Source organism: Chelonia mydas, chromosome 1 (assembly GCF_015237465.2).
Source record: "Chelonia mydas isolate rCheMyd1 chromosome 1, rCheMyd1.pri.v2, whole genome shotgun sequence".
Classification (NCBI taxonomy): domain Eukaryota; kingdom Metazoa; phylum Chordata; order Testudines; family Cheloniidae; genus Chelonia; species Chelonia mydas.
This window is the reverse complement of record NC_057849.1, coordinates 338,475,190-338,490,589: the sequence shown is the minus strand read 5'-3', so window position 1 is coordinate 338,490,589 and position 15,400 is coordinate 338,475,190. Positions and strand designations below refer to the sequence as shown.

At 52.0% G+C, this 15,400-nt stretch overlaps 1 protein-coding gene across 6 annotated transcripts in view; it reads left to right on the top strand.

Annotated features, from left to right (window-relative positions):
- The window catches only part of PODXL (podocalyxin like), a 97,562-nt gene that overhangs the window by 57,202 nt on the left and 24,960 nt on the right, over positions 1–15,400 (top strand). For all 6 annotated transcript variants that reach the window (XM_043520828.1, XM_043520804.1, XM_037889369.2 and 3 more), the window contains 3 exons: positions 2,385–3,044; positions 5,392–5,654; positions 7,742–7,813. In XM_043520828.1, coding sequence (XP_043376763.1) covers positions 2,385–3,044; positions 5,392–5,654; positions 7,742–7,813 — 995 coding nt within the window. The remainder of the gene's footprint in view (positions 1–2,384; positions 3,045–5,391; positions 5,655–7,741; positions 7,814–15,400) is intronic.

Genomic DNA, 15,400 nt, shown 5'->3' with positions numbered 1-15,400 from the left:
AGATAAGTTGTCCTTGGACGGGGGTGGGGCGGGTTGGGCAGATGCCAGGGCTGAGCTGAGCTCCATCAGAGGTTTAAAAAAAAAATCACCCCCACCTTCTGATGAATTCTGGGGGGAGGGGTGTTTAACAAGGGGCTTCCCAAGGCTCCTCACCATCCCATGACTGCATTACAGAGTTTGTGCTGAAACAATGGCCTTTTGTCAGGGTTGACGGTCCCACCTAACAGGTGCCTCTTATATAGATAGATCACTCCTGCCAGGGGCTCTGGGTGGGCGGGAGATCTTGGTCTCCACTCTCTCTCTCTCTCTTTCTCTCTCTGTCTCTGTTATGCCTTTTGATATCAGCTGCAACAAAGGGGGTGGTGGGGGGGGGGGGGGGGAATTCCACTGCTTACATTCCAGCCCGTGTCCTTCTTGAGCCTGCTGTCCCTGTGCGAGGGAGCCTGGATACGTAGGATGGGCAGGAGGAGTGAGAACTGCAGCTCTCATCCATCCAGGAAAAGTCACAGGTTGCAGATTTTTGTGGCTGGGAATGAATTAACGGAAGCTCCCCTCTGTGGAGGAACATGTGAGGGGGTGGAGGGTATGAAATCGCTACAGCTGGAGGTGACATGGACACAGGCTATTTGCGATCCAGGCGGACACCTGATTGGCTCTGGCAGGGTCAACAACCACAGCTTTGGGGGAAATCAGATCCCCAACATATTCTTATTATTTAATATGTATGGCGATACCTAGAGGCCCCCAGCGGAGATCAGGACCTCATTGTGCTTGGCACTTAACATACGCGTAATCTCCCAGCCCCAAAATGCTGACAAGACAGGACGGACAGAAAGCTGGGAGGGGGAATAGAGGTGGCACAGGGAGGTGAAGTGACTTGCCCAAGGACACTCAGCAGGCGAGCTGGGAACTCAACCCAGGCCCTAATCCGTGCAAGGATGAGAATGAGCAGGACTGATGGCTTGGAGGGTGGCGATTTTACTGGTGGGGAGGCTTTTAGTGAGACCCAAGCCAGCAAAATACCTGGGTGTGAGCCTAGTGTAAAGCCAATTGACTAAGGGGGCTGTCATTCAAGTAGAGACCTAAGGCGGGGACTTCCTTTCTCTCCATATCAAACCCCTGGTCTTCCAGCTGGGGGAGAGTCTGTCAGGGTATGTCTGTGTTTATCGTTGGGGGTGCGATTCCTAGCTAGCGTGCTAAAAATACATTGTATCCGTGGCAGCGTGAGTAGAGCTAGCCACCCCCTATGTATTTGGCATGGCCAGCACCTTGCATCACCGCGGCTCCACTCCGCTTTCGGCATGCGTATGCCTACGTGAGCTGGGAATCACACCCCCAGCTTGGAAGTGTAGACGTACCCGACTCAGGCAGTTGGAAACCTAGGTGCTGGAATGAGGGGTGCTGGGAGTGCTGCTGCACCCCCTGGCTTGACGTGGTTTCCATCATATACAGGGTTTACAGTTTGATTCAGGGGCTCTCAGCACCTCCCCTATAGAAATTGTTCCAGCACCCCTGGTTGGCAGAGGAGAATGGGTCACCTGCAGGAGCCATTGGTGAATGTATATTGTGCAAGGTATCCTGTCTGGTTTGCTGCTTGGTTGTTTTTTTTTTTTTGTTAATTTAAATCAATTTTGGTGTTATTCTTTTGCCCACCCCTCTGAACTGGGTTTTTGTGATTTTGAGCTGTCTCGCTGCTGCCCTCTGCCACAGATCCTCTCTGTAGACTCAGTCTTCAACTGGGTATTCTTGAAGATTGGGTTGGAGGTGACGTGGGAACAAAATGCAGAGGGGTGGCAAGAGGGAAGGAGCCTGCCTGGTATCAGGGGCAAGTCTCACATGCTCCTCCATTGGCTTGTTACGTGTTTTTTCATGTGCCACAGTCTAGGTGGTAATATGAAAGGGCTCAACGCTTGTAAAATTCAACAGGCTCTTCAGTAAGAACTATTTACAGAGATGCTGTGTCTGCACCTAGCATTCCAGCCATGTGCACACAGACCGACTTCCTGGTGCCTCCTCCAAAATCTTCCCTCCTGCAATCTGTGCTCCTCCCTCCAAGTTCCATGCAATTTATGATACTTGTACCCATTAGACTGGTTTCTTCACTTCTTTTCCTTACCTCATCCTCAGCCCTCCCCTCTGCCACGCTGCTCCTTAGGGCATTTTCTGAAAATCCCACACAGTGAGCTGGTCCTATAGCGGCTGCCAGGGAAGTGCTGAGCAAGTGTTCTCAGCAGTGGGCAGGGGCTGGTTCCCACACATTAGCTATTTACACAAGTGTCAGCGCTGGACATGGTGCATATGAAGAGCAGGTGGAGGGGCGGGCTGGATGGAAGGCAGGAAACCCTTCCTTTCATTTTGTAACCATTTGGCCCTTTGTTTTTTAGGAGGTGCAACTGGACAAGAAGGCACGACTGCTCTTTCCACCACAAGTGCCCCGTCTGCCAATGCCACCTCCAAGGGCAGCCAACCCCCAACTGATGCTACAGGTGCCCCGACCCCCACTCACACCCTGACCCCCACCAAAGCTGACACCTCACCCTCCACTGGCGTCCTGCCTACTGCCTCAGCTTCCACCAAGGCCCTGCCTGGTGCCAGCGCCCTGCCCCCCACCACCTCTGGTACACCAGGTGGTGCCAGCGCCCCATCCTCCACTGATGCTGGAACCTTGCCTGGCACCGGCACCCCACCCCCCACCGGTGTCCCATCCCGCACTCCTGCAAGCACTCTGCTCCCTGCCAACACTCTGCTCCCAGCTGACACCAACACCCCGCCTACTAAAGTTAGCGCTCCCTCTGAGGGCACAGCAGCGGTGGTCAGCGCCACTGCCGAACCCCTCACTGTCCGTGCCCCCAGCGCCCTGACTGTCCTAGTTGTCCATGTCCCCACCTCCGCAGCCGTCCCCAGCTCCGTGGCCACCCCAGCTGTTCCCATGGCTGTTGCCCCGAGCCCTACCACCACTGCTTACATCCCCAGCTCTGGAGATGCCACTGATCCGGCAGCCGTGTCTCCATCGCAGAAGCCCCAAACACCAGAAACCATTACAGGTATGAGCAGGACTGTGTGTAGGCTTTGAAGGCTGGGGGAATGCTGGCTGACTCCGGAATAGAAAACGGGTCATGGAGTCTTTCCAGGCCAGGTTAGGTCCGGGGTTCGTGTCGAGTTCAGCTTGGCCATGGCTGCAGGCGCTGCCACCCAGCAGCCGTTCAGCGGCCTGCATGAGATCACCTGGTGTCTCGGAGTCCAATGGCCAGGGGTCCCTATCACAAAAGCCACCCTAGCAGGTGGCCCCCTTGTTGACAGCCTCAGCAAAAGAGGCTCAGGACCAAATGGAGCATAGAGGCCGAATTCCTCGCTTGTCCCTACCAGGGCCCCGTCTGTGCTTGTTTGAAAATTTAGCAAGTAGGCCATGGAAACCAGCTTATGTATGACATGATGGAGAAGGGGGAGGCAGTGGAGGTATGCCAAGAAAGGGGCAACATGGTCAACACAATGGACTAGGAAAACGATCATTGAAGAAGCATTCTGGATACGAATGGGGCAAGGTTGTATTTTTCAAGGCCAGAATGAAGGACGTTGCTCTAATCAAGATGAGAGCCTGGATGAGAATTTTAGTTGTGTGGATGGATAGAAAAAGCTGCATCTTAGAGAGGTTATACAGAAAGAACATAAGAACAGCCATACTGGGTTAGACCAAAGGTCCATCTAGCCCAGTATCCTGTCTTCCGACAGTGGCCAATGCCAGGTGCTTCAGAGGGAGTGAACAGAACAGGTAATCATCAAGTGATCCATCCCCTGTCGCCCATTCCCAGCTGCTGGCAAACAGAGGCTAGGGACACCATCCCTGCCCATCCTGGCTAATAGCCATTGATGGACCTATCCTCCATGAACTTACGTAGTTCTTCTTCGAAGAATCGGCATGCTGTAGACATAGCCTGGATGTGAGGACCTAGACAGAGATCTGAATCAAAGATGATGCCCAGGTTACAGGCCTGTGATCAAGAGAGGAGGTTACGAGGAGATTTTCCTTTTTTTTTGCAGGAGAGTTTAAGAGTTCTTTTAGCCATGCTGAGCTTGGGCTGAAAGCTAGACATCCACAGGGTGTCAGAGAAGCAGGCTGAGATTTGATTCTGAGTAGAAGGAGACAGGTCTGGAGTAGAGAGGTAGAGAGCATAGAGATGGTGGTTGAATTAGTGTTTACGGATGAAATTACCCAGGGATAAGGATAGAGGGAGAAGAGAAGAGGACCCAGGACAGAGCCTTGTGGATCCCTCATAGAAAGTCGGAGGGGGACACACTGAAGGAGTGATTAGAGAGAACCAGGAGAGGACAGAGTCATGGAAGCCAAGGGAGGACAAGATCTCAAGAAGAGCAGGACTGACTGTGTCGAAGGCAGCTGACCGCTCCAGGAGGATGAGGATGGAGCACTGACTGGTTCTGAGCTTTGGCTAAGAACAGGTCATTAGAGACTTTGTCAAGAGCGAGTTCAGTGGATTGCAAGGGGCAGAAGCCAGACTGGTGAGGGTCTGGGATGGAACGGAAGGAGAGAAACTCCAGACAGCAGCTGTGGACACTGCATTAAATGAGCTTCATGATGAAAGGGAGAAGGGAAATGGGGGGAGTAGTTGGAGCAGCAAGTGGGGACAGAGGTGGTGGGTTTTTAAAAAAAAAAAAAAATGGAGAGGCCAAAGCATGGTTGTGTTGTGAGGAGAAGGAGTCGGAGGAGAGAGGTTAAGGAGAAGCATAAGGGAGGGGATGAGCCTAGACATGAGGGAGATCAGGAAATAAGGTGGGAGGAGGCCACTGGGGCAAGTGAAGGGGTTAGGAGAGGAGAACAGATGAGAAACTGCTGCGTCTGTGACAGGGGAGAAGGAGGAGAGTTGTAGGAGGGGAGGTGAGCTGAGGGGACGGGGAAGGTCATGATTTTTGTCAGTTTTCTCTTGGAAGAAATCAGCGAGATCCTTCTATAAGGGGGATTTATGGGGGGCATTCAGCTGGCACCCTCCCCCCATCACAGCCCCTGGCAGATCCTCTCAGAGAGTGGCTTTAACTTGGCATAAAGCAGGGCAGCCTTCGGGCCCCAGACTGGTGAGGTTTCATCTCAAGGGAATATAACAATCTACAGCAAGTTTTTACATATCAGTATGCTCTAACCTGCCCCCACCCTGCCCACCCCTTTTCTTTTCTTTTAATAAACACCACTGAGAAATTCCTAGACAAAAAACTTCAGGATACAGGTAGGGCCGCCAATAAATGTCATGTAAAGTTTAGGCGAAAGCTTCCTTTTGCAGGTCACCGTTCATCGCTCCTCGTGGCGCCTGTCTGCTCTTCGCATTTTGGTCGGGCTTCGCTATAACTGATCAACGTCTTGTTTGTTTGTGTTCTGATGTCTAGTAAGGGGCTCAGGTGCTACTGCGGACAAGGAACATACCCCCCAGAATGGACATCAGTCAGTGAAGCCTGTGGCATCTACGGAAAGTATTTACAAACATGGGAAAGTTGCAGTTCCAACCACACGGCGGTCGGGTGTTGTATCACAACCACCAGCCTCAGGCTCTGGAACTGTGATCTCTATTACAGCCAGCACATCACTGAGCCGCCACACTCCAACTCCTGGCAGGGAATCCAAGCCCACTGACTCCCTGCCCAAAAGTCAGGTAACAAGGGCCTGGGTGTAGGTGGGCATGCCCAAAGTCAGCAGAAGAAAAGGCTCAGTCCTCTTGGGCGGCCTAAGACTGTCAAGCCTTATGGCACTGGAACGTGCCAGGTTCAATATGTGTGATCAGGTCTCTCTCTGGTGGCTGGACCACAGAAAAGATACAAGCCCTACTACTGCTGCTGACAGCAAATAGAGACCCTCTTTCTGCTCAAGGAGCAGAGGCTTGTGTTTTAGTCCTAAAACAGCGTATTCATTTAAAGTAGCACCCAATGTATGCATAGGTCAGGGGTTCCTTACGGCATGTGTCATTGCATATGTATCTCTGTTGTCGTCAGGGGGTGATCTCTTGCAAGGGAAGTCTCTACAAACACATGAGCCCGCAAGACAGGAATGGACAGACCCCCCCGCAGTGTATAGATTTGGAGATAGGGGCAAAGGAGGACTACTGTTGGGAAGCTGATCAGGAAAAACATCTCGTCTGGGGGGTGGGATGGGGAGTATAATGGAGGGCGCGAGGGCTGGATTCACAAAGGTCCTTAGGCTTTGTGACACCGAGTGACTCGGTGCCGAGAAAATCGCAGGAGGTAGGTGCCCAGGCTCTTATACAATGAATGGGGACAGACAGGTGCCTTAGACTGTAATTCACAAAAGCCAGCATGCAAGGCACGGAGCCGCCTAAGCCGGCCAATGGGAGATGCCAACCGGGGGGGGGGGTTCAAAGCCCTGCCCCTGCGTTGGAGCTAAGTCTGGGCTGCAGGGAGGTGCCTAGCTCCGCTTGTGAGTCCCAGCTGTGGGGTTAGCCATCTACGGTTTTTGCAAGAAGCCAAGCAGCAGAGGGAAAGGTCCTGCCTCCCTCACTACTCAGCCCAGTGGTTGGAGCACTCCCCTGGGATGTGGGAGACTCCCCCCCCCGCGCCAATTCAAGTCCCCCCTCTGCCTGAGTGGGAGAATGGGGATGGGGGGGTCTCCCACATCCCAGGTGAGTGCCACTAACTACTAGGCTACCAGATACTCTGATGTAGGGCTTCCTCAGTCTCTCCTGTTGCAGCTGTTATGTGGGAGCTCTTCTTTTTCTTCCCCTCACTCCACTGAACTCACCTGATGGGCCCAGTCTGGTAGGTGATCTCTGAGCACACCTCTCGGATTGGCCCCACAGATGACAGAGATGGCCAAATGCCTGTCTTCCCCCGGTTTGTGAATTGCTCTGGAGTTTAAGTGGGAGATAGGGGTCCAGGTGCCTAGAGTGAGGCATCAATGCCGAGGCCCAGATGCAGGAACATAGGCATGGCAGCAATTTTTAAAGCAAACACAGGTGCTGAGGGAGTATTGGCATCTCCTGGGTTCAGCGGCAGTTTTGAGGGTTGCCATGGACCCAAAACTGGGACTTAGGTTTCTAAATCTGGGGTTTAGGCACCTAGGTACTTTTGTGAATCCAGCCCTGACTGACTTGGAGAGGAATTAGATTGTTATGGCTTTGGACAGAGGCCATATCTGGTCATTTTGTTTGCTCTAGAAATTGGGCATGCTATAAACAACAACAGAAATTAGATGATGAGGCTAGGACGTGAGCTGCATCAGGCACAGGAGAGGGGGCCGTGGTAACAGGAAGCAGGGAGAGGGAAACGTTTTGGGGGTTTGTTTTCACAGTGGGTGGGCCTCATAAATCATGTGACGGAGTGTCGGACTCCAACCACTTATTGGCAGGAACACGCTGGTGAGACCCAGATCTCTCCACCTGACCCCTCGCTCTAGGTCCTAAGCCCGTTTTGGCACATATGCTAGCAAATACAGGTCAGATGACAGTTTCCTGGTTAGAAGTGCCCAGACTGTTCAGGACGCTTACCTATAAAGAGTTGGGAGATGGGCCCCGTAGACCTGCCAGGTCTTTGCCATCTCTGCCCCTTGATTCATATTCATGGCTTCTAAGGCCAGAAGGGACCATTAGGTCATCTAGTCTGACCTGCCTAACACAGGCTACAGAACTGATTGAAGTGTTTGCAACCCTGTGTCTCTGATCAGTCTGCTGCACCAACGACCAGCTGTCCTTCACCATGCAGAAATGACTTGGGTTGTTTTTTTTTTCAGTTCATTTGTGAGAACCAGAAGTCGTCCAGCGACTCAGCAATCATTCTAACCCTGAACCAGCCTGTACGCTGTGTGAGTACCCCCGTTTACACACAACACCCCGTTGTCCTTGGCTACAACAGCAACTTCCCTGCAGCTTTTAACCCCAGGGATCTCAGAGCGCTTGACAAGCTGTAGGCACAGGAATGATTTCACCAGCTACTGAAATGCTATCACTTCTGGGGTGGAAAATGGCAACTGCTTAACAGTACACAGCAATACTACCCAATAAGGCAAGAGACCATATCCAGCTGAAACTGGTGCAGGAGTTAAAGATAGGCAGACTGTAATTACCAGAGTAGGCAGATGGTCAGAAAACAAGCATTAACCAACCCAAGTTGGTTGGGGAAAGTGCAGACGGAGCTTTAAAGACTGGGGTGAAATCCTGCCTCTGTTAAAGTTTGTTGGAGTTTTGCCATTAACTTGATTGGGTCCAGAATTTCATCGCAGAAGTGGTCAGGACCGTGGATTTATATCTCATCTACGAGATGATACTTCCAGGGGCGCACTGCCCTCCGATAGCATGCTGGGGAGCTCGCTCAATATTGAGTGAACAGTGGCCCCCTCTGAGTCACCAGCACCATTCAGCGCAGCAGCTAGGTGGTTTGTTGGTTGGTTTTTGAAGATCTCCCATCCAAGTACTAGCACAGACAGACCTTGCTTATTTTATGAGACCTAGCAACGTCACGGCAGAAGGTAGCATGACTGCTCGTCTTACAGCAAATGACCTGCAATCTGGGACTCACTATATTAAGGTCCAAAAAGCCCTGTTAGACCAAGGGGCCAGGCACAGTGTTACAGTCCTGTATCTTGCAGACAGTTAGAACTAGGCCCACATGCCTTACAGCTCTGGAAAACTGGGGTTCCAGCAGGAAACGAGATTCATTTCTGGCCATGGCAGGTTGTGAGGGTGGATCTGTAAACCACATCATTCTGATTACCTTCTCGCTCCCTCTCCCTCCTCTTCAGTTCTGACATGATTTTAACAGCCAGTTTCTGAGAAAACCCTAGAGGGAGAGAGAAAAATCCCTATTCTCTTCTTGCTTGCACTGGGGAAGATCAGGAGCAACTCCGCTAAAGTGAGTGGAGTTACCAGCTGTAAAACTGGTTTAGGTTGAAAGGAGAACCCGGCACTTATCTTTTCTACCAAAAGTACTCGGACTCTTTGTTAATGTGTCCCACACCACAGCTCAGGGACCCCTCACTTGTCATTCACTGTCACATAACATCCTAGTGGCTACCACAGCAGTTGCTTATCTGGGAAAGTATTTAGTTTGTTTCTCGCTGTCTGTAATATGATGTAGCACCTTGGAAATGAGGAGGAGGAGCCAGCATTATGCGACCAGCCAACTTGCCACAGAACACTAGCGGCTGCTTCAGATTTGGAGCACAGTTCAGATTCGGAGTTGCTCTAGGACAGTATAAAGCTCTAGTTTCTGGCGCTGGTGGTTCTCATGATAGTATAAATACCGAGTCAGAGGGGGTCAGGACTTCTGGGTCCTTTTCGTGGCTCTCCCTGCGTGGCCTCAGAGCGGTCAGTTAAACTTCCTGTTACCTGTAAAATGGAATAATCCTAACTTGACTGGAATGCAGGGAGATGCAATTCCCGAATGTCTGTAAAATGCATTGAGATCCTCTGATGAAAGAGTCTGTTGTGCAGTTCATACAGATCATGGCAGTTCTGAAGCTGCCAGGACCACGAAGCAGACCTTCCCCCTTCTGTTTGTCAGCCTGTTAATCCCTGTCTGTCACTCCCTCTCGTGTGTGTGTGTGTGTGTGTGTGTGTGTGTGTGCGTGCGTGCGTGCGTGCGTGCGTGCGTGCGTGCGTGCGTGCGTGCTTGGTTTGAGAGGTGAATATGTTCCCGGCTGGGTCCAGCTTGAACCCCTGGCTCTGGGGATGGATGTTAGGGATGGACTCTTTCCCACCATGCAGGCTTAAAAAACATACATAAACAAGAGCCTGAAAATGGCAGGGACTCTGTGAGTGGCAGCCCTGCACATTTCTGAGATGCGGGGCCTCTGAGCCACTTCTGGCCTCTCAAGCAATACAATAGCTTGATGGCTGGCCAGCGGGCCCCTTGAAAGCACTCTTGTGGGGTTGGTGCAAGCTTGCACCTAAATCGCAGCCTGAGAGGCAACATCTGAGATGGGAAATGACTCGCTGCTGCCACCACCTGGTCATCAGTCACCCCTTCTCTTTCTTGCCACTACTGCGGGGAAATTAGCTCCTTAAATGGATACTATCAGACTAAAAACCCCATCTGGGTCTTTATCTGTGTTGCTAATAACACCCTCTGATGATTTAATTGCTTAGGGTTCCAAAAAGCATTCGGCATTAACATGGATAATATGGATAAAGCATCCATAGTTAAACAGGATTTAAAATAACAATACATGTCTGGAAGGGGTAAACTCTCATGCTTCAGGCCATAAGCCAGCCTCTCACTGCGGAGGTCAGGAGGAAACTTCTCTGGGTAGGTTAGTCCAGAACTGCCCACTTTAGTGTTTCTTGCACCTTCCTCTCAAACAACTCGTACTGGCCACTGCCAGAGACAGGATCCTGGATTGGATGGACCTCAGGGCTGATCCAGTCTGGCTCTTCCTACCTTCCTCTTTACTTTTCCCCACTGGTATATTTCACTTGGACTGGAGGATGAAGATACACTGGCCTGTTTCGCTGGTGTTTCTAGTTAGTTTCACTTCCATGTTGTCAGTCAGTAGCACTAGACGGGTTTGCAAACTGCAGGGGACTGTTTAACATAGTTTGCCAGACTGAATCAGAACCAAGGTCCGTCTGCTTCAGTATCCTGTCTGACGCTGGCCAGATCCATGTGCTGCAGTGGAAGCTGTAAGAACTCTGCTGTAGGCAGATGTGGGATAATCTGTTCCCCACGTTAGGTCCCGTCCAGATCTCTGTTAAATCTCTAAATCTTTAAATCCAGACCAAAAATAACCTCTAGTTTTCAACCACCCTGTGTACATATTCATTCATGAAAATGTTTCTCCTGTATTTTATTTACAAACTCTAAAATTTGCACCTAAACTGGCTGTCACTTTTTTTAATCTTGCTTGTCTAACACGCTGGCTGTAGCCAGGGATTCTCTTCTCCCTGCAGCAGACCCCAGCCACTGTAAGAACTTGTTGCTTCGTACAGCTCAAGGAGTAAGTTCCTCCTTTAGCCTAAGTGGCAGGGTTTGTGCTTTGGGTGCTGACAGTCCCAGGGCTTGATCCCTGCTGAGACCCTGTGGTGTCTGTCTGTATATACATCTTTGTTACAAAATCACACCCTAGATAGGGACGTGAACTCCCATCGACCTCAGATGTTCAGAAGGGGTGTGTGTGCAGAGAATGGACACTAGCTTAGTGTGTGTGAGCGTGACCGTAGCAGCCTGCTACTCACAGCTAAAGGAGTTTAGTGGCAGGGACTTGGACTTAGTCCTCTCCTGATGATGGTGTCTGTCTCTACACAGCCAGGGCTTGTTAACGGTGGCACCACTCCAGACCGAGGATGGGTTTTGTTTAAATTTTTAAAAATAAAACTGAGAAAGGCCCCTTTGTGCTGAAATGAGCCTGGTTAAGTTCTCCTCCCCAACCCTCCCCTCTGGCTCATTTCCGGGTATTCGGCATGTGAACATCATAGGTTAGCTTCGTCCACATCTCCTGTGTGCTTATGGGACCTGCACTTTCGCACTGTCTGGCAGGCTCATCAGGAAGTCTGCAACTCCAATTTCTTAGAGACATAGCAATTATCTGAAATGTTAATACGATGTGCTAATTAAATATTTAAGCAGCTGCAGTAAGATCTTGATTATGCATCCCACAAGCATTTGAAGGTGCCTGCCTCACCAGCTCCTGGAACGCCTCCCGCTCCGTTGCCTTTAACGCCCCATGATAGGAACTCCTGAAAATCGGAACAATTTGTATGTCTCCCAAGCTAAGCAGATAACTGAGAACCTGCAGCATCTGCTTCCCCCTTCTGACGATCTGATAAACAAGTTTCTAGCCAAACCTTGACAGTCAGGTGAAAGAATCTCACACACTTCGTAACACAAGGGAAAGCGGCAAACCAAGAGTTACCAGAGAGGACTGTTTCTTTCCATAATTGATTCAAATGTGTATTACAGGCCCCAACCCAAATTGGGGTTCCAGTGTGCTATGCGGCGTACATGCACCTAGTGAGAGACAGGCCCTGCTCAAAAGAGTTTGTGATTTAACTAGACAAGTCAGACAAAGCGTGGAAGAGGAAAACAGTATCACACAAAGGTGCAGACCCAGATCCTTAATGGTAGCAAGAAGAATTTTTAAAGGGGAAGCCCCTTGCTCAGTATAATGTCTGGAGCTGGGCTGGTTTCCCTAGGCAGGGCCTCTCAGAAACACCATATCATTCATCTCATTGATTTGATTTGTTGTTTAAAGGGCCTGTGACCACTTGTTTCCCTCACCCCCTGAAAAGGAAAGGAATAGGGCTGGGGGAACAGGCCTTTGCTTCCTGGAGATCTGTGCAGCGTCGCAGCCTGGCAGCTTCACCCCCACAGCGACTGACATGGGAAAGAAGGCCTCCGACTGGGGCAGGCGCACGCCGAGCTTGCTATGCTATAAGCCCTGTCTTGAAGCCCAGATTTTCCCACGTCAGCCACACTCAGTGCCGAACTGAGTTACTTCACTGAGCTGGAGAGTGGCAGAGGGGGGAAATCTCTGTTCTCTCTCCCTGTCCATCTGTTTAGGGCGGTTTGTTGATTCAAGTGCTGTTACCTCATTTGGGGATGTTAGTTTTAGATTCCAGCCAGTGTGGGAACCAGATTAGATCAGCCCGTCAGGCCCTGTCAACTCCAGCCAAAGAATGTAAAATACTCCGAGGGGCAGGGAGGCATTGGAGCAGATGGAAACCATGGGGGACTGGCAGGTTCAGAAGACTGGGGATGAGGAACAGAGATGTTTGCCTCAGAGGGCAGCAGACCCACCCCAGCCCAGGTCAGGAGGGACTGAAAGTTGTCCCATGGCTCTTTGGGAGCCTGTAGGTGGTGAGCCTGGGGGTTTCTAGTGGAGAGGCATCCATAGTCACCGCAGTCATTGTAGAGGCAGCAGTGACCGAATGGGCCATGGAGGCAGGACCATCCTCTTGCCCATACAGGCAGCCACTCCAGGGCATGTCCAAGCAGAGTGATTAAATGACATTTGCAGATAACCAGAGCCCTTTGGTCTCCTGGGCTGACCCATCCATGGCCCCACAAAGTCCTGAGGCTTCCTTGTCAGGCGCCTGGCATTGGCCAGGACAGCCACACATCAAAGCAGGACAGGGAGGCAGTGTTCCTGTGACTGGAGGCCCGTTTGCAAGTCCCTTGTCTGTGCAGAGTTCCTTGGATGGCGTCAGCCGACTGCATTGACTCCTTGTGGGAGCAGTGGACTCTGTCTGGCGTTCTGTGCATGGCGTTCCCCTCTGGGTCCCTCAGTTTGACCTGTGAGCTGCACCCCATCCCTGTTTCTTATTCTTTGCCCTCCGTTTTCAGTTCAGTTCTGGATTCTGTGGGCCCCTCCTTCACCTAAGGGGGCCAGGCTTCCCATTACTTTGGTGAGTCCCATGCAGGGTTTAAATAGTCCAGCACCCTTATTCAGCGCTAAGGAAGTGCTGCAGAATTAGCCAGCTGCTAGGGAGACTGATTCCTGCGGCATTCAGCATCATATTGACAGGCTCCTGTGGGAATGTTGCAGTACTGGGAACGTCAAGAGATCAAACAGCATAACCCCAACAAATCAGGAGGACAGCCCACAATATCATGAGATTTTTTTAAAAGACGGTAGTGTGGTTTTTTGGCCTGTCCTTTGATTTTTCAACTCCCCCTGCCCAGCCCCAGCATGGGTCTGTGAGACAATTAGTGCCTCTCACTCTCCCAAATGTATTGAGTAAGGGGCTTTGCCCCCCGTCCCCCACTGCAGGAGCTCTCACCCCAACATCTCCCCATCCCCTGCCCTGCAATTAATTCTGCCCCTGACCTCCAAACCAGTCCTGTCCCAGCCAGTCCCCATATCAGTTCTGCCCATCTTACTTCACCCTATCAGTTCTTCCCTCCATCCACCATCATCAGTTCAACCCGCCAACACCCTGTTATTTCTGCATCCCCCCATTAGTTCAGCCTGTCCTAAGCACCCCATCAGTTCTACCGCCAGCCCTCGCCCCATCAGTTCATCCCACCCAGCCCCCACCTCCCTAGTTCAGCCCACTCTGCTCCTCCTGTGGCTCTTTACCCCCTCTCCCAAGCCTGGGGGGCTGCAGTGGGGACCCCTCTCCTCCTTCCAGGCTGGGTGCTTCCCAGGGACTCTTCACCCCTCCCCAGGGAGGTGCTGCAGGGAGTGGGAGGAGCAGAGGCACCGTCCTCTCCTGGTTGCTCACAGGAGGAAGGAGAGGAGCTGAGCTGCTGGGGTCTTTAGCTCCCTCCTCCCTTGGCGTTTCCCTGGGGAAGGGGAGAGAGAGAGCTCTTTCTGCAGCAGCTCTGGGGGTCACTAGAGGACTGGAGCTTCTCACATCAGCCGAAGCCCGGCTCCAGCCCCAACCAAAATCCCTCCATTCCCGAAAAAACCGTAAGAGTTGGCAACACTGATGTTAACGCGGCTGCGCTCGCTGCTCCATCCGAGCCAGCAATGGCTCTGCAGGGCCAGGCTCATTTGTAGCAGCCAGGGAGGGGAAGAGACCAAGACTAGAGAGTGGGGTCAGTTCCCAGCTCTGCTACAAGTTGCCCGTGTGACCTTGGGCAAGCCACTTCAGCCCAGCTCCTCAGCGGGATGCAGGCGCCTGTGGCCACTAGGTAGGTGCCTGCGGCCACTTCTTAAACACCGCTGGCATTTTCAAAACTGCCACTTCCCTGCTGCCTAACCCTGTAGGCCCCTAAATCCCTATGTGCACCTGCGTCTCTGGCAATCAGCATTCGCAAAGCCACCTGAGTCCTGATGCCGCCCCACTGCCAAGGAGCTGTTCAGAGTCGTTGCTCAAGCCAAAGTCCCAGAGGCCCCAAAGTGAGTCTCAAAGTAGGTGGGGGAACGGCAGGGCTCCATCCTGTTGGTGTGCTCTGAGCCTGCCTGAGACCCGAGATCCCACAGCAGGAGGTGCCAGAGGCAGGCACGGCTCTGCCTGTCCTCACGCCTTTCCCAGTGCTGGCGTCCTCTATGCTGACTGTCCCTCAGCAGGAGGGGACCCTGATTTGCTTTTGTCCCATTGCCAGAGGACTGTGTGGGACAGGACTCAGCTCACGGGATGTGTGAGAAAGCCGATCTCGGGGAAGCACTGATTTCCTCAGCCCGTTCAGTTGGGTTGGAGGGATGGAAAAGATCCCTTCGAACAGAGAGCCTAAGAGGAGTCAGCGCCCCTGGGAGCCAGCATCCAGCAGGCTGATACTCACTGATCTCCTCTAACAGTCACAGGGTCCCCCCAGAGATGGAGCGGGCCCCACTGAAAGAGTCAGGTTCTCATCTGAAGCCCCTCCCCAGCTTAGCTGAGCGCCTCACGGTCTTTAGAGGATTTCCCCTTGCAAGGTGCCTGGGCGCTAGCGCAGTGCTATGAACTGGGGAGCGAAGGCAAACAGCCCCTAAAGGGAGAAGGTTTCCAAAAGCACCAACAGCAACGAGGGG